Consider the following 21,353-nt stretch of genomic DNA (forward strand, 5'->3'; position numbering starts at 1 on the left):
ATATGTAACCACAATCTTTTTAAATTTCAACTGTACAGAGTGTCACAAACGTACGCGTTGAAGATCAGGAATTTTAAAAAATTTTGTTTTTGTCTTTTGTTTGTAACGAATCAGGTAACGAATTGACGCAAAAAGATGGATGACGTCCTAAATGACGTCACTGAACGTTCGATTTGAGCCCACGATGTGTGCGCGATAAAAGTGAAAGGTGAAAATGAAATCGGAAAAAATGAATAATTTTTCTTTTATTCGAGGTCAAGATGATATCCTCTGTAGTAGTAAGTACTAGTACATTTTTTTTTCGCGCGCGCCTTGGTTTTCCCTTTAGTATAAATACACAGGTGATTATTGAAAATCTCGCGCGCTGATTGGTCAAGAAACTCATATTATCACACGATAATCACCTCCAGCGATAATCCAAAACGGCGGCCAGCGGCTTAGATGCTGTTACCGGGAAAAAATGTGTCTTTTATCTTCTTTTTTATCTTTTTTTGAAAGAATCACCTGTGTATTTATACTAAAACAGGTTCAGGCTCAGTGAATATCGGGAATAATAACATCAACTTCGTTTCGGTTATTACTCCCCGATATTCACTTTACCTTCGGCGATTAATTGTTAAAAATCTTTAACATAAATAGATACTCCTACGAGGAAGGAAAGTCCAGTCGCCATCTTCCCAAACACAATCTGACAATGGACTTTCCTTCCTTGTAAGAGTGGTATCAACGACATAGGGGAATTATATCGCGATAACTATTGCCAAGGCGCGCGTAAAAAATAAGTGTTCTGGTGCATTTTTTAATCGATTTTTTTTACTCTTTCGTAAAATGGAGTACTTTATCTTGACTGAAAAAAAAAATTTTTTTTAACCTTTCATTTTTATCTAAATTGGGCTTCCTGTGTTAGCAGTTCAGCACTGCAGCCAATTTTTGTTATCATAAACTAGGATTAGAATAACTTATTATTATAAATGTTATTTTACTATACAAACTCAATTAACTGAAACTATTTTTTCTTATTGCCATTACAATGGTTTATTTTTCACAAAAGTAGTAAGTGGAGGGTTGACTCCAATTTAGGCTGCTTTACACACGTACGGTCGTCATGACATCCAATGAAATATGGCATTGATATCACGTGATTTCAACAACGTTGACAACAAGGTATCAAGTCTTCATTCAAGCTTCACGAATTCCGGACTTCCCGTGGAATCGTGATGCATGCTTGGAAGGTGAGACCGAAAAAGTGGGCACCAAATACCAAATCCCATACATTGTTAACTGTGGATACACGTTTTACACAGGAAGCCCGGCTTTAGAATTTGTACATCAAATAAATAAGTCAATAAAGTACTTTGGGTTTCCTGTGTTGAGATTTGATAACTTGATAGCAGATTAGTGTTAGTATATCAAGTTACTGGTAATACGATTACCGTAAATTCAACGTATCAGCGTCTTGTTTCAAATCTCAAAACATGAAACCCAAAGCACTTTATTGATTTATTTATTCATGTACAAATCCCAAAGCCGGGCTCCCTGTGGTTTTTATACGCCTTTTTATTTAGTGATATACTATATATCTTCAAATTTCAAATTTCCAATTATCAAACTTCCTTGATAAATCGTAAATAATCGGTACGTATTACGCCGAATTATCCCTGGTTACTCGTTTTCGCTGATACGAAACACAACACAACATTCGACAGAGATTTTTCAACATTTTAGAGACTAAAATAGATTCACAGTAGAGTACAAACACTATGAGTGTATAACATAGATACCACTAAATACTGCTAAATTATGCTATTGTTTTCTATTGCTTAATTTACTACTAAATAGTGCAAAGTGTTGCACACTTTTAGTGTTTGTACACTAAGAAATACATATTTACCTACCAGTTTTGAAGATATAAAATAGCTGGGATACTGCAAAGAAGTGGGAGGAATAGACCTCTTCGGCTTTGGGGTAATGTTTTCCCATTTAAGACCACGTGTCCTTCCCTTGAGATAAGATTCTTTGTTTGAGCTGTATCCATATTCATGTGTCTTCTCATGTGCAACCGAGCGCAAACCTTAAACAAAAAATGATACTCTAGGGAATGACATGTGGTCTGAAATGGGAAATCATTACGTCAGAGCCGAAGAAGTCTATTGCAACGAGAACAGCGAGGAATAGAATATTTTCAGTTTCGTTTGATAACTGATCGAGTGCTTCTTGATAGGGTTTTGTCACGTCTTACTGTTCAGCTCATCTTACTACGCTTCCCACTGAGTTAAGCTTGGAGCGACAGAAGTTTGGAAAATGTGCATGTTGCCAGGAGCAACGTCAAAAGTTTTCAATAGGAATCAGGACGACGATGTTTTACTTGCAAATGACGCGACTACAGACAAAAAACCGATTTAATGAATTTATCTATGTGTAAATGCAATTCGCTCTTTACTTAAACCAAAGCGTGTTATTTTTAACTGTATACTAGCAATTTCATCATCTGTGTGGCAATTCATTCCAACTGTAAAGGCGTGCTACATTAGTTGTTAAAAATAAAAACAAAAGTGGCATACTATTTGCCAGACAGGCTAGTCAGTCATTACGCCGCTAATACGTACTACCTTAAAGGTCTATCACTAATAGGCCATTAGTAGCTCAGACAATCACGACTAAATATTAGCTAATATTTGTAGTGATAGAGCATTAGTAGGTTTTAGTAATCGTAAATATAATAGTAAAAACTTATAGAATTTTGTAAAGTTGTACTGTTGTACCATGTACGTGCTGTAGTCAGTGTACTGTGTTTCAACGACAATTCTCCTACGACAAAAAATATCAATTGTGTCGCAAGGTTCTAGACACCAACCCATCAGTATTCCTCCCATGTGGAATAATAATCCACCTTCGATATCTGAGCATTCTGACTTGATATCGAAGATATCGAAGCTTCATTACTTCATATGGATACAAACAAGTGGTTCACCAAATACATTTATATGGTAAGAATAAGATATTATGCTATATATAGCGTTCCTACCTTTGGGCAATAATAGGGAAAGTTTGTGAGAAATGTTAACAACATTAAAATCGAATCTACAGCACTATATTTACTGGTCAATTTGAATTTGAATGCAATTTTGAATATTTATTCCTGGGAGCCTCGGTATCGTGCTTGAATTTTAATATTTCGAACGTGGCCCATGAGTACTAGTTGTTTTGTTGACTTATTTTTAGAGTTGGGGTTGAGTCCCATCAATACAAATACACTAGCCAAGTCATGTTTTGACACTAACTTCCCATCTCAACGCCTTCAACTACCTTGTACCGGATTAAGAAGATTCCAAGAATCAGGTGAGGAGGTATTTTACTATTTCTTGTTCGTGAACAAGAAAATTTAGAATTAATTAACTTCATTTTTTAAAACAAATCTGCTGGGGTTTTTTTGAAATTTTCTAAGTTTTGAACTTCTGTTTTCTTGGGAATTTAGCTTAATTGTAGACGTTGTTTCGACGATCGTAGCTTTGCTCTTCCTCTTCATGATGGAACGCTGTGTTTCGAATACTAAAAACCGCATTCCATCATCGACGCAACTGGACCTGAAGAGGACGAGCAAAGCTTCTCCCAAATGTCGTCTACAAAGGTAGAAAATGCAGGTCTAGAATCCAGAATTATAATACTCATAAAAAACCATAATTCTTCACGCCCGTATAAGGGTCGCTAAAAGAGTACCGGCTATAAAGTTGTATTTTTTTCGAACCGAACAGATAAAAGGTTGAGTTAATATTTTTCCATCAACAGATAACATTAAACTCGGAAAAGCAAAAATGGAGAAAACTATCTTCCTGAATGTGTTGGTACTTTGTGTTACTTTTGTCTTTGCGGACAAAGCTGCAGGTATTGAATATGTTACGCAGTATATGTGAATATACCTCTTCCTGAATTCGCTTGAACACTAAACCGCAAAACAAAAGATTTGGGTAGATATTGGAGTTTTCAAATCCAAACATTTACTGAATTGTTTACACCAGCTTCGCCTTGCAATAGGCGACTTGCACTAAGAGGTCACGTGATCAAATCGGCCATTGTGGCTGGCATTCTACAGGATTTTAGCTTTAGGTCTTCACATCGTAGCGCAAAAAATACCATATTTTTTCTCTTCTTGGCGAGTTAATGGTAAAAATCTACTTTAGATATCTACTACGAATTATTTCTTGCAAGAAAAGGGGATTTTTATCGTTATTTAGTGCGCTAACTTACTTTTTATTACCAAACAAATCACCCGTATCCGCCATCTTTTTACATTCTCGCATAGCTAAAATCCTGTAGGATGCCAGCCACAATGGCCGATTTGATCACGTGACCTCTTAGTGCAAGTCGCCTGATTGATTTTATATTTCTGTGTTCATTCAAGTGAATTCGGGAAAGATCTATTATCTCATTGGTTAATGTTTTCAAACTATTTTCATTTTATGGAAAAGACCTGTAATGCTCACATTTTCTTTAATTCTTTTTAATAGAAGTGTCTTTGAATCCCCGAGCCATGTCATGTCATTGTACTTCAGTCAATAAGGACAAGACTGGGGACTACTGGTTTGCGAAATCTCTTTGCCCGCGTTCGAGCTATCGCTATACCAGTAGTTGTTCTGTAACTCTCGGCATTTGTTGCTTTCCGGGTGGACAGTGAATCACCCAGACGCTCTAAAGGGATGCCACTGAAATGAAAATAAGTAGAATGTAGAAAGACGCGATCTATTGTAGAAGCATTCGTTATCTATAGTATTAAATATGTTTGGTAATACAGACCTTTGTAACAAAGCTTGTTTGCTTCCAGTGCTTGCTTGCTTACTTGCAAATTTGGCAAATAAATTATATATCCTGTGTAAACGTATTACTTTGTTAGTTGTGCGACAATAAAAGTATACCTTGATAAACAGTCATTTGCGTCTATTTTTTCATAAACCCGATCTTTGATGCATGCGGATATCTTGGACAAATTTTGAAGACGTACATAAAAGGAATCTAAGATATGACACTGAAAGCTTCCCAACAGCGACATCACTGACTCAGACTATAACTAGTATGCTATTTCGGTATGCTATATATCGATTGCTGGCATTTTGCGTTTTTTCTACAGAAGTTTTACAACCATGAGCGTTCGATACATAGTTGAAAAAAAGGCAATTTGGAATAGCAGAGCCAGTTTTTCACAACTTGCAGCTACCTCCCATATGATTAATAAACGTATTCATATCACCGCAACATTCACACAATGCTGTTTCACGCAAGAGCGTTGGAGATGCAATTGTACAACTTTGGACCTTAGGGATGTAAATGAACAAATACCGCACACATTCCATCTATCATCATCTTTATTGCCATAGTAAATTGCTTTGTATTTGTACGTAAGTTAGAACAGAAGATATGTACCCGGAATTAACAGGCAAGAACGATAACGATAATCCTTTCTTCACAGATGCGAAATACAGATAATTTGACAATGCAGGAGATCGGTTAGTGCATGCGGTTTTCCTCACTTAATAACCTTTGCCTAACTTCAGACAGTCCCGAGGGGCGTGGGTTATTGATAGCGCGGCTGCATGAAAAGACGGGGAGGAATATATTGCAACGAGAAGAGCGAGGAATAGAATATTTTCAGTTTCGTTTGATAACTGATCGAGTGCTTCTTGATAGGATTTTTCCACTTCTTACTGTTCAGCTCATCTTACTACGCTTCCCACTGAGTTAAGCTTGGAGCGACAGAAGTTTGGAAAATGTGCATGTTGCCAGGAGCAACGTCAAAAGTTTTCAATAGGAATCAGGACGACGTTTTACTTGCAAATGACGCGACTACAGAAAAAAAGGCGAAGGGGGGTTCCGTTTCTTAAACTGTGTATAATTCTGTTTTGTTTAGTCGATGTTTGACAAACAAATTGGCTCTAATCACCTAATTTACTATCTAGTAACGGAACTTCAAGGTAAATTAAACATTATAACAGCAAATATCTATCATTTCGTGTTCTTCAACATTATCTTTGTGGATACTTTTAAGCAAAATTTATATAAGACACATTTCTATTTCCTAAAAGATCAAACCTTCAAGGAGGGTTCCATGGACCCCTTCGACCCCCCTGGATCCGCCACTGCATTTCAACTGTAAAGGCGTGCTACATTAATTGTTAAAAATAAAAACAAAAGTGGCATACTATTTGCCAGACTGGTTAGTCATTACGCCGCTAATACGTACAACAGCACCCCACCCCAGCACAACAGGGACTTTGACAATTTCTTTCGTGACTTGATTTCAACTGCAAAACCGAATTTTCTTGACCGTATCCGATACGGGAATAATGTTCAAGAAGAAATTTCCAGCTGCAATATTGCTATCTAGTATTTTTCACAGACCCCTAGGGGGTAGGTCTGTGTTCAACAACATGACTGTTTATGGTCTACAGACCATATTCAAATCTGCCGTCATCCTTTTCCATCCTGCACGATAGCAGAAACCTATCTACATGCGCAGGTAGCCAGAGCTCCAAAGTCGTTGAAACTTTTTATTTAGAGCTCGCAGGTTATGTACAGCCGGAGAAATTAAGGATGATCTCCGATGAGTGCGCGCTTATTCAGCGAATGGCTCTAATAAGAGAATGTATGTAAGCAGAACAAAAAGCTTTGACAATTTCTTTCGCGACTTGATTTTCACTGGAAAATAGCTAAAACGTTTTATTTTATGTTGGCAACATATGTACAGCCTGAGAATTTAAAGGTTTTCTCCGATAATTGCGAGCCTGATCAGAGAAATCCTCTGATAAGAAAATGTATTAGTAGCATAACAAGGATGTTGAGAATTTCTTTCGAGACTTGATTTTCACTGCTAAACCCAATTTTCCTGCGCGTTTTCGAAAAAGATAATCGATTTTCAACAAGAACGTTTCCAGCTGGACTAGGAATATAGCACTGTTTTTCGTTTTAGTGGACCCAGAAGTCGTTTTTACATGCGATCGATGAAAAAGGTGCATTGTAAAAATATTATTCAAATCATGTCAAGAAACTATTTTTATAAGTTTATTAAGGTTCTAGTTCTTCATCGATACCAATAGCACTTCTAATCCAAGGCTCAAAGTATTGTACTCGTTGATAGACTCCATAAAGGGCACCTCTACCACAGCCTTGGCCCCAGCTGACGATGCCCACTTGAATCCATCGCCCATCAGATGCTAATGAATGAGAGAATAAAATAAAGTGTGGACAAGAGGTCAAATATGCGCTATGTCAAGAGCTCTCTGCCATGCAATCCCTTGAAAATACTCACAAGGGGATTTATGGCAGCCATGCTGTGGGACAAAACAATAGGATATTTCTACTTTGGGAAATGAAAACTCTCAGCTTAGACTGCGAGCAGTCCCACTTTTCCCTCCAGACTTAGTAAAGACGAGTGTTAAAAGATTCCTGTAGTCGCGCGCGGAGATCGGTTGGAGCCGAGGAAGAAGCCGAGTAAGCCACAGCAATCTTGAAACACTCGTCTTTACTGAGTCTGAGGAGGAAAGTGAAAAAATCTCAGGTTGTATTGCAAAAAAATTGCATTGTTACTGCCATGTAAACTTTCTATTCAGGTAGGATTAATTCCCCCCTTCCTTGTTTGCGTTTCATCCACTAAGGGCCCGTTAATTTAGATGAAAAGCAAGGTTATCCTAATACTGAGAACGAGCCGTCCATGTCTGTACTTTCCAAAGGAATAGTAAAGACTTCAAAGCGCTCGACGTTAAACGAAGTAAAAATACTCAATGTTTTTAATATAAAGTAGTTGATCTCATTCTTACCTCTGCAAACCAAGGGCCCGCCACTATCTTTTTCACAAGCATGAGGACCTCCTCTGTGTGGTCCTGCGCACAACATGTGGTCTTTCTTGAAATATCGACTGAACTCTCGATGACTTTCACAAGCTGAATTAGCAACAAGTCGAACAGTTGCCTTTTGTAAGACTATGGATGGGTGACCGCCTCTTTTAATGTTCCCCCAGCCTAGAATATAAGTAACCTTGGTTATTAAAAACTAATTAGCCGTCATGACTTTAAGCCGCACCCACCATTTTAGGGCTTTAGCTTGATAAGTGAACACCTTTTCGTATATTCTCCAAGCCTGAAATAATTATGGGTGTATATAAAAATATTTCGCCGATACGACTTTATGCCGCATGCGCCATTTGTATAACTTACCAGTAATATAGCACTCTGAACCAGCAGGAAAAACAGGTTCTCCTTCATCAGGGCAGATTGTATTCACGTAATTGGTTGGTTTCGCTGGTCGTGCAAGTCGGACGAGAGCTACGTCATATTCGTAGCTTCCACGGTAATAAGGATTAACGACTATTCCTCCCGAAGCAATATCGATTTCTTGCTCCCCGCCTTCCTTGCGATAGAAGTCGTGTTCTCCGAGAATGACCTTCCAGTCTCTGGGGTTTTTGTTATTTTTAAAGCAGTGTGCAGCGGTCAGTATCCATTCCGATGATAAGAGGGAACCTCCGCAGTAAGGGCCGTAATTGTTAAGGTACAAAGACACTTGCCAGGGCCATTCCCCTTGTCTAACATTGCTGGCTTCGACGAGATTCGCCAAGGCGAGTTGACCGTTGTAACGAAGACCACAATCAAAGCCTTGGACACGAAAAGAAAAAGATAAATCCCTAAACATTCTAATAGGGCATGGGATTAGCTTTACGGTCTGGGGACCGGCTAGTCTCACTCCTGAGGCCTTTGGGCTAGAACATTTTTTCTGCATATAAAGGCGGATTTGCCGTCAGGTCCGAAGTCCATACGACGGCTCAGCTTCTGCGGATGTCTCGGGGTATGGCATGAGGGCCCCACTATTTTATTATATTATATTTATATTTTATTATTTTATAAAATTTATTTTATTTGACGTGGGTTTAAATTACATTGTATTTACATAAAATTTTCTACTCTGTTTTTACATCATTTTCTTTATATATTCACTGGATTGCTTACTATCAATCACGTGACTTTTTGGAGTTGACTTGGGGGCAAACAAGCGGTTGACTGAGGGGCAACTAGTGGATGTTAAGTCAAAACATGTCAAAATAAGTCTTCAAACTATTGAATTTGACTATTTTCACGATATCAAACCAGAAAACAAGAGATCAAAGCAACCTCCAGGATTCTACAAGCCATCAAAAACGCAGCTATTACCGGAAGTGACGTCTATTGATAGCAACCTATTGAACCCCTTTAATTGCTAATCGTTTTATAGAGTGACTACTAGTCTAGCTGTATTAATTTTCTTTCTTTTACATTCAGCATTACCAGTGAAGCAATCATATGCATGAATACTCACGTAGTTTGGGCCGTGGTCGATTGACGATTGTCTTATAACCACATTCACGGCAGCTCCTTGGACAGGCTTGAATCATCCAATCACGGCTCCTGAAACACTCCCATCTGTTGGCCCATTCTTCACACAGATGAGTCTTGTCCATGCAGTCTGATAAAGGGGTACTTGAAATACCTGGTATTACATCGAATAAATAAGAAAACAATGGAAAAAAGGTAAAAGGAAGCAGAAAGAAAAGAGTGTAGGAAGAAAGGGAAGAACAAACAAGCAAAAAAGCCATAAACTCTGAGGATTACCTTCAGCGCAAGTGTAGAGTTCTACTCTCAAACAGATTAGATTCCATCGTACAGGATGAAACTTTACATATCTGGCTGGGAAAGGATAGGCAATTTGGTTGGTTTGTGTCTGATCTCTTCGCAAGTTTCCTGTAAATTCCTAAACACAACCAAAAGTGAAATTTAATGATAAGGCTCAGGTCAAAAGTCGAACTTCACATGTGCCGAACCTAATTACATCAAAGAAAACCGCCTTGTTATCCATTGTTTCAATTAGTTTCGGCTCGTGAGGTTTGACGTTTGAGCTGAGCCTAAGTGTCTTAGATTTCGTAAAAGCAGATTCGTTTTTTTTTTTCCTTTTTCGTTCAGAACCCGGCAACATTCCATTGATGATAAACTTCTTGCTCTCGGCACCAAAATTCAATTAATGGATTAGGCCAGAAAATGGTACATTGACCCCCTATAACTAAGACCTCCCTACCCCCTCGCACGGTTACGGTAGCGCGTGGTAGACATCATCAATGACAGCGCGCGAGATTCGAAAGGTCCGAAAAGATTTCGTATTAATAAAGAAAATACTTAATTAAAAAAACACTTAATATTCGATCACCTCACCGCACAGCACGGTAAGTCACGCATAGTACATACGACAACTTAGTTTCTGCACTAAATCTACTGTTGCTCTACTCTATCTCTTTAATATTGTAAGCGCCATATCATACCTTGATGGAGCTAGTGTCGTCTTCATAGTATGGATAAAAGGTTTTCCCGTCGTTGCTGTAGGACAGGGTGTAGGCTTCAACCACCTCCGCACTGCGATAACGCGACTGGGTTTGTACATGCGTGATGACTACTGTTTTACCGAGATCAATCTAAAATAAAAACGACGTACAGAATACAGTTAGCTGAAGGCTCTCTATGTTATGCAACGCCTTGGATTTGCGACTTTGGAATTGATGTTGGGAGCATATCAGATGGAATACTTTGTGATGCAGAAATAGAAAACGTGCTCTATCGAAGACCATACGACAACCGTAAAACCTGGTTTTAACCCCAACCCACCTCCATCCCCAGTTATAAGCCCACTAGTCTGCTTACGTAAATATTCTTCAAGTTAAAGGCCCGTTTTTCGATTTTGATTTGATGCACATAATCGATTGAATGAGAAGATAATGGGAATGAATAGAAGTTTTATACACGGCGCGGCGCGTTCATGATTCACATAACAGGTTTCCTTAAATACAGTACGTGCCTTGTGCATAATATGATAGGCGTTTTTCAGTTCAATATCATAATGAATAATAATTTTTAAACATAGCTTTATAGCTGCGCGTGGGCATAATATTTTACATATAAAATAGTTAATAGTTTAGACAACTGTTACACTACGTGCAGAGTAACGAAATAGCGCAGTTTTCGTATGACTGTGGAAAGTTCACGGCAGGAACACGGTCGTGAAACAGCAAGGGATACGCCAGATCAATCACATTGCACGAGAATTTACTCTCCATCCAATCAAATACCCGGAACACGGCATAAACTCGGCGCGGGCACGGTCACGGCAAAATCACGGCACTTTTAGACCAATCATATTGCGCGTGAAAAAAATCAGCCAATTAAAATTCTAGAAAGTATCACGGTCACGGTACGTCACGCTTACGGCACTGAGCATTTCACAGTCATACGAAAACTGCACTCTACCTGTAGATACTCGGTAGCACTCTGCCGTCCCGCGCACCACGATCCTATGTAGTTATTTGTCCCCCGTCGTGCATCACGTGAATTCAACCGTGCCATGAACGAAGGTGCATACCATCCTTCAAGACGACGAAACGACGAAGCACTGAAAGCTCGATCAGGGATATGCCCGCTTTCGATTCCTACAGGAATAGATGTTCTGCAACCCACTAAAATCGATTGAAACAAAAAATTGTCATGGATGCTTGTAAATACAGAGTAGGAGTCAGTTTTGGGATGCGGGAAACGATTTGTTTCAGAAAGTAAGGATTTTTTGAATAGTATAGGGTCGTAAGCCCTGCCTCCAATCTCCAGCCTGGAGGACAAGAGAATCACAGTCTTTGTGAGGTCTTTACCCTACGAAAGTCAATAAACTTACCAAATTCATTCCTAAGGACTGGTTGATATCGTCTTCTGGTTGGACGAGTTTCTGGTATCGGTGTTCCACTGCGGGTACTTACTAAACAAACAAGAGAAACGAGTTTGATTCAAGAAAGTAGTTCAGATTTTTAAAAGCCTAATATTCCAACTTACTGCAAGCTCCACAGGTTCTTTTACAAAGCTCCAATGTGTATTTATAATACTGTGAATGTCGATCACAGTATCCCTTAGCTTTGTACGAACGGCAATGAGTCGGGTAGATGTCCTTACAAACAACTGTATAGAAAAGTAATAGTGTCAGGCGACAATCCTTACGTAGGTATAAGGAGCAGGGTTAGAAGAAGCTCAGTGATACTCAAAACACGCAAGAGATCTCTGAGCTCACCGCGAATAACATAGTTACAGGGCACAGATAACAAGGACAGTGGAGTACCCTGAAAACTGGGGGGGGGGGGGGGGGGGGGGAGCTAAAATAAAAAATATAAGAGTGTGCAAAAGGGTAAAAGTGTGCGGGGAGGGCGTTGATAAAGGAAAATATAGTGAATATTAGCGAGACGTGGGGGTACTTTAGCCCTTAGCCAGTCCCCCTCCGCGCAGCCCCTGTATGTATGTCACTTAGTCTCATATGTATTACTTTCGTTACCTAATGGTTCAGTGACTACTACTGGTCTTCTCGTCGCTGGATATGGTCTTCTTGTTGCTGCCGGCGGCCGTGTGCGGGTGTCTGGTTTATCTACAAAAAGCACATCACATACAAGTAAGTTACAAAACTCCTAACGGCTGAACTACCTGCTTCTGCGGTACCAGCTCTGACTTTAACTTTGACCAGCAATTTAGGTTCGTCCGCGCGGGACGGCACGGTACGACACTTCCGTATACAATGAATGTCAGGAATGTCCGCTCACCACGCGATATTCTATCTGTTTATACTATAGTCAGTCAGTTACCTTTACAAAGACCACACGTGGCTTTGCAATGTTCTTTAATGTTGTTGAAGTATATAGACCTTGGATCACAATATCCTTTCTTTTTCCATTCGCTGCAAGCCGGCGAAACGTCTTTACAAGCGGGCACTAAGGTTGGATTACAATGCATAAAAACATGTTATTTTGTCTTATAAAACAATGTCTCGAAGCAAGCATCTTAGATATTAAACTGGAGCCAAGTGGCACTAGCTAACTCACTGAAGGTGAGCTCGGATACCGGAGCGCGTAAGAGGTGTTACAGGGAATTGAGATCAATTGAAACTCTAAGATGAAATGATAGAAAGTCTGCTAATAAGTACCACAATGGTGGTCAATTCCAGTGGAAATCGGCAATGCGCGCGAATGCAACATCCAATTTTAACATATATTTCATATATTTAGCAGTCATAATACTTTCACGGTGTCTTTTGTATTTAGAGCTCCACAAAGCAAGCAAATGTATTCTTAGTCGACAAAAAAAAAAAAAAAAAAAAAAAAAGGAAAATAAGGAAAAGGAAAGATAAAATCCGGAAAGCACGTGTAATAGTATATCAGTCGGACCTCAGTCATAAACACTGAGGTAGAAACCTAAGTGTCCGCATAGCAGGTTCACCTTTCAAGTATTCGTGCGTTAATCGATTATAACAAGTACAAAAATGCGCTTTTCAGTAAAACGTTTCTTACAGCAGAATCGGCATGTTTTGGAGCAAACTTTCTTCATATAGGAGTAGTATTTTGATGATCTTTCGCAGAACCCAGATATCTTCCACTCAGGGCATCTGTTATAGCTGTCCTTGCATCCTGAAGATAAGATAACGAATCATAAGTGCACGACTCTTTAACCCTCTAGTCTACCCTCTACAACCGGTGTGGTCCGGGTTCGTGCCCCGGCTCAGACTGGATCTCATATCATGAATGACAGGGCAGAAAACGGTTTTTGGCCTTTCGCCATAAGGACAGCTTTACGTATTTTTAAAAGCTCAATATTTCGTAAACACGTTCTTTTGGAGCCACATAGAAAAATATCAAATGCGACCAAAATTCATTGAATGCGTATTTGAGATGTAAAACCGTGTACTTTGGGAGAGCTGATATTTTGATGCAGACAAACTGCCATTTTCGTGAATACTAATAATTAGCTTTTACTCTAATTCGGCAAAATTTCGTCACAAGTTTCGAGCAGCAGTGACACCAGGGGCGGATCCAGGATTTTTTCAAAGGGGGGGGGGGGGGGGGGGGGGTGGGGTTATAGCATTGATTGAGGTGGTGGAGAGATATAGCAGACCAAAGGGTTAGGGAGACGATTATTTGCTGCAGGCGAGCATGGTTTCAGGTCCCACACACGGCGCATAGAAAAAAAAGCAAGAAATGTGTTCGGCACCCCTGTTTTAATAAAACTTGCGATGCTGTTGGTGTTGTCAGGAAAAATAAAAATAAAAATAAAAAATCACGATGGCTGTCTTAGGGGGGGATTGCAACCCCCAAACTCCACCCCCCCCCCCCCCCCCCCTTAGATCCGCCACTAGACACAAATGGAACTCTTAAAAATTTGGAGTTAAATAAAAAAAATCGTGAAAGTAGCGGGCTGGTGGGAGTGGCGGGTTGTAAAATAAAAAATATATATATAAGGCACGTTTGTGTTTTTAGCAACTGGATCACAAAACGCGGTTTCAATTTTGTTCCAATCAGAATTTAGCATATTACATGTCATTCGGCTAACGCATTATTTTCAGACTCTTTTTGTTCATGTTTTGCCGAAGAAAAATGTTCTGAAGCACATACTATACCGCTGAGGGGATAGAATAATCGCCCTTAATGCTATGTCTTAAGGTAAAGCCGGTCACGTACACGGCAAGGGTCATGATCATGTACATGATTATGATTGCGTGTCACGAGTTTGAAGTACGCATCTTTACAAAACAAATCAGCATGACTAACTCATAGGAAGACTTGGTTCATAAATGACCATAGCATAAAAATGTGTAGTTTCCCTCGCAACCGTTTTTAGTGTCGGTCGTCACGCAACCGACACTAAAAATGGTTGCGAGGGAGACTAAAAAATGTGCAGCCTGTGTGCAAACGTTTCCCATCCCTACCCCTGCCAGTGAAAAAGTTTTCTTACAGACAAACAGGAACGTCATAAGCACTCATACGTCACTATACAGGAAGCTCTAACAGATAAGGTTAGGAAAGCCCTAAAGGATTTGCTAATTTATATGACAGACATAATATTGGATAGAATAGTTTTATCTTCAACATCAACGAAGTGTCTACCTCAAGCGAAGCGATCAATTGAGAGATTTGTCTGGATACTCATTTTGACTGCATACTCTAGACTCGAGAGCGCGATAAGATCGTCTTTAGGCTCTGTTGCTTTGTTTAAAGTGTTAAATGTTAATGTTGATAGAGAAAGTTCACCTTGGGATCAGCGCATATCACTCGATACTTCTCTGTGAATAGCAACATGAAATAACAGTGCAGGCATCTGTTAGAATTTTGATGCGCAGTTATGAAAATCTAGATTTAGATTATTTTGCGCGTTTCAAATACAGACTGGTTCTTGACCTTAGCCCACAGAAAGACCAACGCTGATACTTGACAACCTAAGTCTACCTAGTTAGTACTTATGATAAACCCCTGGATCAAGATCCTTCAATCTTCCAAGGCTTTGCATTTGTGGACCATTAATCCTGGGCATTAATATGGGGTAAATGGAATACTTATCACCAATTAAGTATGTCTATTGATCTCTAGGATACATACGCTTATCGCTTTGGCATCGAATTTTATTGACTTATTGCAAGTACGCTGCTCTAATGTTACTGCTATAGCACACGAAATCAATTTTTATTTTGACAAACTATTTGGTACCCAGTTTGATCGCGTGCTTTTATGCGCATCATAGAATTGCCAGAGTAGTGCATGATCAATCGTTTTTCCTCCCTGCCCTACGCCAATGGTTGCCGTGCCCCTATAAGGTTTAACCGTTTAAGAGTACAGTATACGTATTCTATAATCTTAAGGAAAAAATAAAGTGTGAAGTGTAGAGCCATATCTATACACCAGATAGTAGCTCCGGTATCACAAGGATAAAAAGTCACAATAGGCTATCGAATGTGGAGAGGTATAGCCGATCAATGCCTTGCCGACTTGCACTATCGACGCATATCTGATACCAACTGCACCAACATCTTGAATGTAAGACATTAACACTCTCAAATCTTGATATCAGATATCATAATACCAACGTAGTGAGCTCGACACACGCGTAGTTGTGTCTTCAAAACTACCAAGATGAAAAGTGAATTTAAAAGCTTCTTAATTACTTGCCAAACAAAAGTTCCAGACAACATCGAGAAGAATTTCTATTACCTTTGAACTGTCCCCATTTATCGCCAGGCACACATTGCCAGCCTAGTATCGTATTAATTGGAATTTGTTTTAAAGCTATACTAACGTCATAATTTGGCTATAAATTACTGCATGAAGTCTTTTTATGGGCGGACAAAGCATTTTAACTGTAATAAATATGATAATATGTCTTTTTGCGTCTAGGGAAGACATTGAAAAGAACAAGAGCTGTAGTCTAGTACATTCGAGAGACGCGAGCTCCACTACCCCGACTCTTCTCGAACTAATATTATTTACTACAAATTTTCTGTAATACAATATTCAAGTCAAAGAATTAGCCGTCCCAATGTTACCTCGTCTTAGCTTAAACTCTTCAGTCACTAAAGATTTAGAAATCAGTCGCCATTAGTAAAAGACTGTAAAGCGCAATACGTAGTAATTAGCTTACGCGTTATCTAGAGTGGGGGATTTTCCTTGTTTCACAACTTTAAGAAGTTTTCTTTGATACAACTCTCACTTACCTACTGAAGAGCAAACAAAACAACCAAAGACGAATCCCAGAACAATAACAGCATGTTTAGATGCCTTCATGTTCTCCCTACCAAAGATATATCTATTTTATCCTGAGTTAGGCCTTAAATCTTCTTGTTTGTTTTCTTTAAGTCTCTAGTACGTACTTTCAACCAGAGAAGCCGGTGTTATCTTGGCTCAGTGGCAGGAAGAATGGGCTCGACACGTAAAGCGCACGGGAAGTGTGTGACAGGCGTGATGACCGCCAAATTTTGGCCTCTCGCCGGCTTTTATGGCTGTGGTCGGAAGAATGGCAGATGATGTGGCAAACTGATTTGGCTTGGTCATTAATAAGGGCGGAAAATAAAATCATCCTTGATTGTTTAAGATACGCTGGGTTTCTTAAAGTCGTTTTTTCCTCGGTTCTTCTTCCTTTTTTTCGCTTCTCTATGTTTCATTCTTCCTTTCTTTCACTTTTCAGTTCTTTTACTATACGATCTGGGAAAATTGGCTCTGAATGTAAAAAAACCCAGCAACGTTGAGAAAATGCTTTGATTGTCAAAAAAAGTGATTGCTCTTCTTGTTTTTGTTCCTATTTTTCTTCTTCCTCTCCAGTGTTCTTCCTAGTCGCGTCAGTCATCATTATGTCTTTCTTCTTCACCGCCATTCCATCACTTCGTAATACCTTTTTAAGGGTTAAAACCCTTTAACCTTTTAGACCATCCAAGCAATTGTGCACTATAAATAACCACTTTGCAGTAACTTTACTGCATGGGCTACCTGTTTACTCCTTACTCCAGTACAAAGAGAGAGTCTGGTTTTACGTATCCCAGCATGCCATTGGGTCTCATTTTCCAAGATGGCGAACAAGCGTGTAGTTTACGTTGGAGGTTTAGCAGAAGAAGTTGATGAAAAAGTCCTTCATGCTGCTTTTATCCCATTCGGAGACATAACAGATGTACAGATACCAATGGACTACAGTACTCAGAAGCACAGAGGTTTTGGTTTTGTGGAGTTCGAGTTCGCTGAAGACGGAGCGGCCGCCATTGACAACATGAACGAATCAGAACTTTTTGGAAGAACAATTCGAGTTAACCTTGCAAAACCGATGAAAATCAAAGAAGGTTACAGTAGAGCTGTGTGGAGTGAAGACAGCTGGTTACAGAAGTATGCTGGGCAGACGGAGGAAAATAAAGAAGTGGAAAAAGGAGCAGGAACTGGCGAAGCTATGGAGATCGAGGCTCCTCCGAAAAAGAAAGGCAATCCACGAGTGTATTTCGATATTAACATCGGTAATCGAAGTGCTGGGAGAATAGTTATGGTTCTGCGTTCAGACGTTGTTCCTATGACTGCGGAAAACTTCCGTTGTCTCTGCACACACGAAAAAGGCTTTGGATACAAGGGAAGCACTTTTCATCGTGTTATCCCACAGTTCATGTGTCAAGGAGGGGACTTCACGAAACACAATGGAACAGGAGGAAAATCAATTTATGGGAACAAATTTGAAGACGAGAACTTTGTTCTGAAGCATACCGGTCCTGGAACGCTGTCAATGGCCAACTCAGGCCCGAATACTAATGGGTCTCAGTTCTTTTTAACTACTGAAAAAACGGACTGGTTGGATGGGAAGCATGTTGTCTTTGGGAATGTCGTTGAAGGAATGGACGTAGTAAGAAAAATGGAAGCTGTTGGGTCACAGTCGGGGAAAACGTCAAAGAAAGTTGTGATTGATAACTGTGGAGAACTTTAGGGCCTGGGTTTCTGATACTAGGTTTGATATCATGGAGTACATTATACAAAATCTTTGAAAAAGACAAAAAATGATCCTACCAGGTACGATCTGGTAGTACTCCCTACTATCAGTAGGTCTGGAGCTACAGGGATTTCAAGTGTACGTTATTTGGATTATCTTCGCTGTGAATCAGTCAAAAGTCAGGCAACAATTTTTAAGAAACCCAGAGCTGTGATTGATGAATAGTGCTGCACACAGATTTAAAAAAAATAGGCTCAAGACTCAAAAAAACATTCATTCTGTTTAACCCTGTTGAGTGTTATACAAACCGATTTTATTATTTTTATTTTAAGTTAGAATAATAAATGGAATAGCTTAAGATCTACTGCCATCGGTTATGAAAATTATCTGCTGAAAGTGAAGTATGAGTTTGTCTGATTTTCACATTTCTCTTCTTTTTTTTTTTTTTTTTTTGCATCTTCTGTGTGCTGCACTATTTATAAGACTGCATACATTAGCATATGAGGTAATAAGTGTGGCATGGTTGGCTTAGTGGTCTACTGCTCGCCTCTCACTGCTATGGTCTGGGTTTGGGCACTGACTTAGACTGGATCATATGTCAGTTGAGTTTGTTTGATGTGTTGTTCCCTCCCTCGCCACGAAGGTTTTATCCAGTTTCCTCCCTCTTTAAAAATCATCATGTGAGTTGAGTGTTGTATGTTGTAAACCTCAACTGAAGGGCCCCATGTGGGAGTGGTGACTGTAAAGTATAAGAAATATAAGGCAAGTTAATGTTTTTAGCAACTGGATCACAAAATGCAGTTTCAATTTTCTTCCAATCATAAATTAGCATTATAACGCATTATTCTTTTTACTGTCCTTAGATAATAAATAACCAAATTGCCTTGTAATCTCGTAGTACTCTTTACACACACATACATACATAGAGTGCAAACAATTAATCCGTGAAACACTAGTTACTAAATAGTACAAAATAGTGCTAATTAAACAATAGAAAACAATGGAATTTGCATGAAATTGTGCTATTTAGTATTACTAAAGTGTCACGGTTATATTGTTTGCACTCTACTTTATTTAGCACCATAGACAAATTAGAATTATACTTTGAATATTAATATGAATATTTATGATAAGTTAGAGTCCTCACACTAAATCCGTGTAACAAATACTAATTTTTAGCACTAAATAGTGATAATTAAACAATAGAAAACAAAGGATTCTGTATGAAATAGTACTAATTAGTACTATTTAATGTTCAGGGTTTTAGTGCTGCACTCTATTTACAATAGCCATAAAGGCTATGCTATGTAAATAACTAAATCAATGTTATTTCTAATAGGATATTGCCACACAAAAGGTTATGAATACAATAAGAAAAAAGAAAAAAACACAAGCACTATGAAAGTACTATAAAAACATGCATGGATCAGAAAAATATAGAATAGGTTATGCAGTACTAAGTGATATGAAATGTGAATCAAGTGGAATAAGATTTAATTAGTAAATTATCAATTAGAGTGAAGTCATTAAACATGTGAAATAGATATTAGAATAACACACTTTAGTAGACCCTAATTCCAATGTTTTCTTTTGTGTCTATTTGACTGTTACACGTTGACTAGTAAATTTTATTTCACGGGTTAAATGCCTTCACTCTATAGAATTATATTTCGTCAGATTTTTCAGGGATTTATCAATTTCATCCAATATTTTAGCTCCCGTAAATTTGATGTTGAATTTCCCATAGCTGTACGTCTGTACGAGACTTGCGGCTTAGTTAGATGCATGTCCTTCATAACGCCTAAATATTTGATTTGATGTTCATGTTTTAGGAACAACTTATTGTTGGTCAAAAGCTTTTTCCTTTGCTTTTTTAAAACAGATACTGTGTAGTTGTTTGTGGGACAAGATTTAATTCCACTGGGAAAACTAATGCAACGATCATTGGTTCGCTATATCTGAGTGGGAACCACGAATATCGGAGGGACGTGAAAGAAACACGTGAGTAGTTCAGTAATTCCTGGTAGTGACCACCCTCCGTGTCTACACTTAGTACTAGCGCGCGAGTAAAGGCATTTAACCGCGAAATAAAAAAATACTAGTCAATGCGTAATAGTAAAATAGACACGAGAAAGCAATGGAATTACGGACTACGAATATGTATTAGTCTAATATATATCTATTTCACTCTCACTATCTCATGTTCGTACCCAGATTTCAAATAGAAAGGGCGCTACATCCATCATAAATCTTTGTGGGAGCAGCCGATTTGAAATCATTTTAAAGGTGAGAATGAAATAACAAAAGAAAATGCCACAAATGACTAAGAAAAATATCCTATATATTGCAGCTAATGGCATGTGACATTCTCAACCACGATGTTACGCAAAACTTGACTCTGTTGATACTGTCATGCATACGCCGCGCGGTAAAGGCCGTTAGTTACGACTACTGAAAAGGGATTCCACATGCATCAGTTCAAATTTTGATATAAGTACAACCAACCGTCGCCACCCCCCCCCCCCCCCCCCCAAATAGAGAGAGATAGAAAGAATATATATACACTTATTTCTTGAACAAAGTTAGTCACCAAAAAAACAAGAAAGCTGAGATCACTGAGGATCATGGGAAACTTTTAATATCAAACGAGCAAAGCTTTTGATACAAATTGCAGCTTGAGGATGCTCAGAAGAGGTGAGACTGTAACTGGTAAAAGATCTAAAAGCCATCAACAGTTATTTTAAAAAGCGGTTGAAACATGTAAAATGTAACTACCCATAATCCTTGTTGGTTTCAGCTTTGTAGCTTTTCGGGTGACTAACTTTATTGAAATAAGTGTATAGAGAGAGAGAGAAAAACGGTACAAAGACTACAAGTCGAGTCTAAGGAAAAGCAAAATGCAAATATATAGCAAGAAAATAACGAATGCGTAGCGATAGAGGAACCCACGGCTTTTAATCACTTATTCTCGCCACTATAACATTACACTATATCATTACAAAGCATACTCATATTTTTTTAAATTAACATTGTCAAATTGCCAAATATTGT

The 21,353-nt window shown here is 38.8% G+C and overlaps 3 protein-coding genes across 3 annotated transcripts; 2 read left to right on the plus strand and 1 right to left on the minus strand.

Annotated features, from left to right (window-relative positions):
- The first annotated feature begins 3,222 nt into the window (after window positions 1-3,222).
- Window positions 3,223-4,921, plus strand: LOC116290585 (U-actitoxin-Ael2c-like). Its single transcript, XM_089037393.1, has 3 exons — window positions 3,223-3,339; window positions 3,787-3,882; window positions 4,506-4,921. Exons 2-3 carry the CDS (start codon window positions 3,813-3,815, stop codon window positions 4,670-4,672), a joined length of 237 nt encoding a protein of 78 aa, XP_088893519.1. The 5' UTR covers window positions 3,223-3,339; window positions 3,787-3,812; the 3' UTR covers window positions 4,673-4,921.
- Window positions 4,922-7,028: 2,107 nt separating this feature from the next.
- On the minus strand, window positions 7,029-16,767 carry LOC116290560 (uncharacterized). The gene is made up of 13 exons (XM_031697621.2): window positions 16,561-16,767; window positions 13,373-13,489; window positions 12,671-12,796; window positions 12,367-12,456; window positions 11,877-11,999; window positions 11,722-11,802; window positions 11,307-11,512; window positions 10,328-10,477; window positions 9,627-9,765; window positions 9,334-9,504; window positions 8,202-8,636; window positions 7,806-8,006; window positions 7,029-7,202 (listed from the first exon to the last, which is right to left on the minus strand). The coding sequence occupies exons 1-13, from the start codon at window positions 16,628-16,630 to the stop codon at window positions 7,054-7,056; spliced, it is 2,058 nt and encodes a 685-aa protein (XP_031553481.2). The 5' UTR covers window positions 16,631-16,767; the 3' UTR covers window positions 7,029-7,053.
- A 255-nt stretch (window positions 16,768-17,022) lies between these two features.
- Window positions 17,023-19,192, plus strand: LOC116290561 (peptidyl-prolyl cis-trans isomerase E-like). The gene has a single exon (XM_031697623.2). It carries the CDS (start codon window positions 17,409-17,411, stop codon window positions 18,297-18,299), a length of 891 nt encoding a protein of 296 aa, XP_031553483.1. The 5' UTR covers window positions 17,023-17,408; the 3' UTR covers window positions 18,300-19,192.
- Window positions 19,193-21,353: the final 2,161 nt, after the last annotated feature.

Source organism: Actinia tenebrosa, unplaced genomic scaffold (assembly GCF_029948245.1).
Source record: "Actinia tenebrosa isolate PJP-AT-01 unplaced genomic scaffold, QUT_ActTen_1.0 PGA_scaffold5__44_contigs__length_20552954, whole genome shotgun sequence".
NCBI lineage: Eukaryota > Metazoa > Cnidaria > Anthozoa > Actiniaria > Actiniidae > Actinia > Actinia tenebrosa.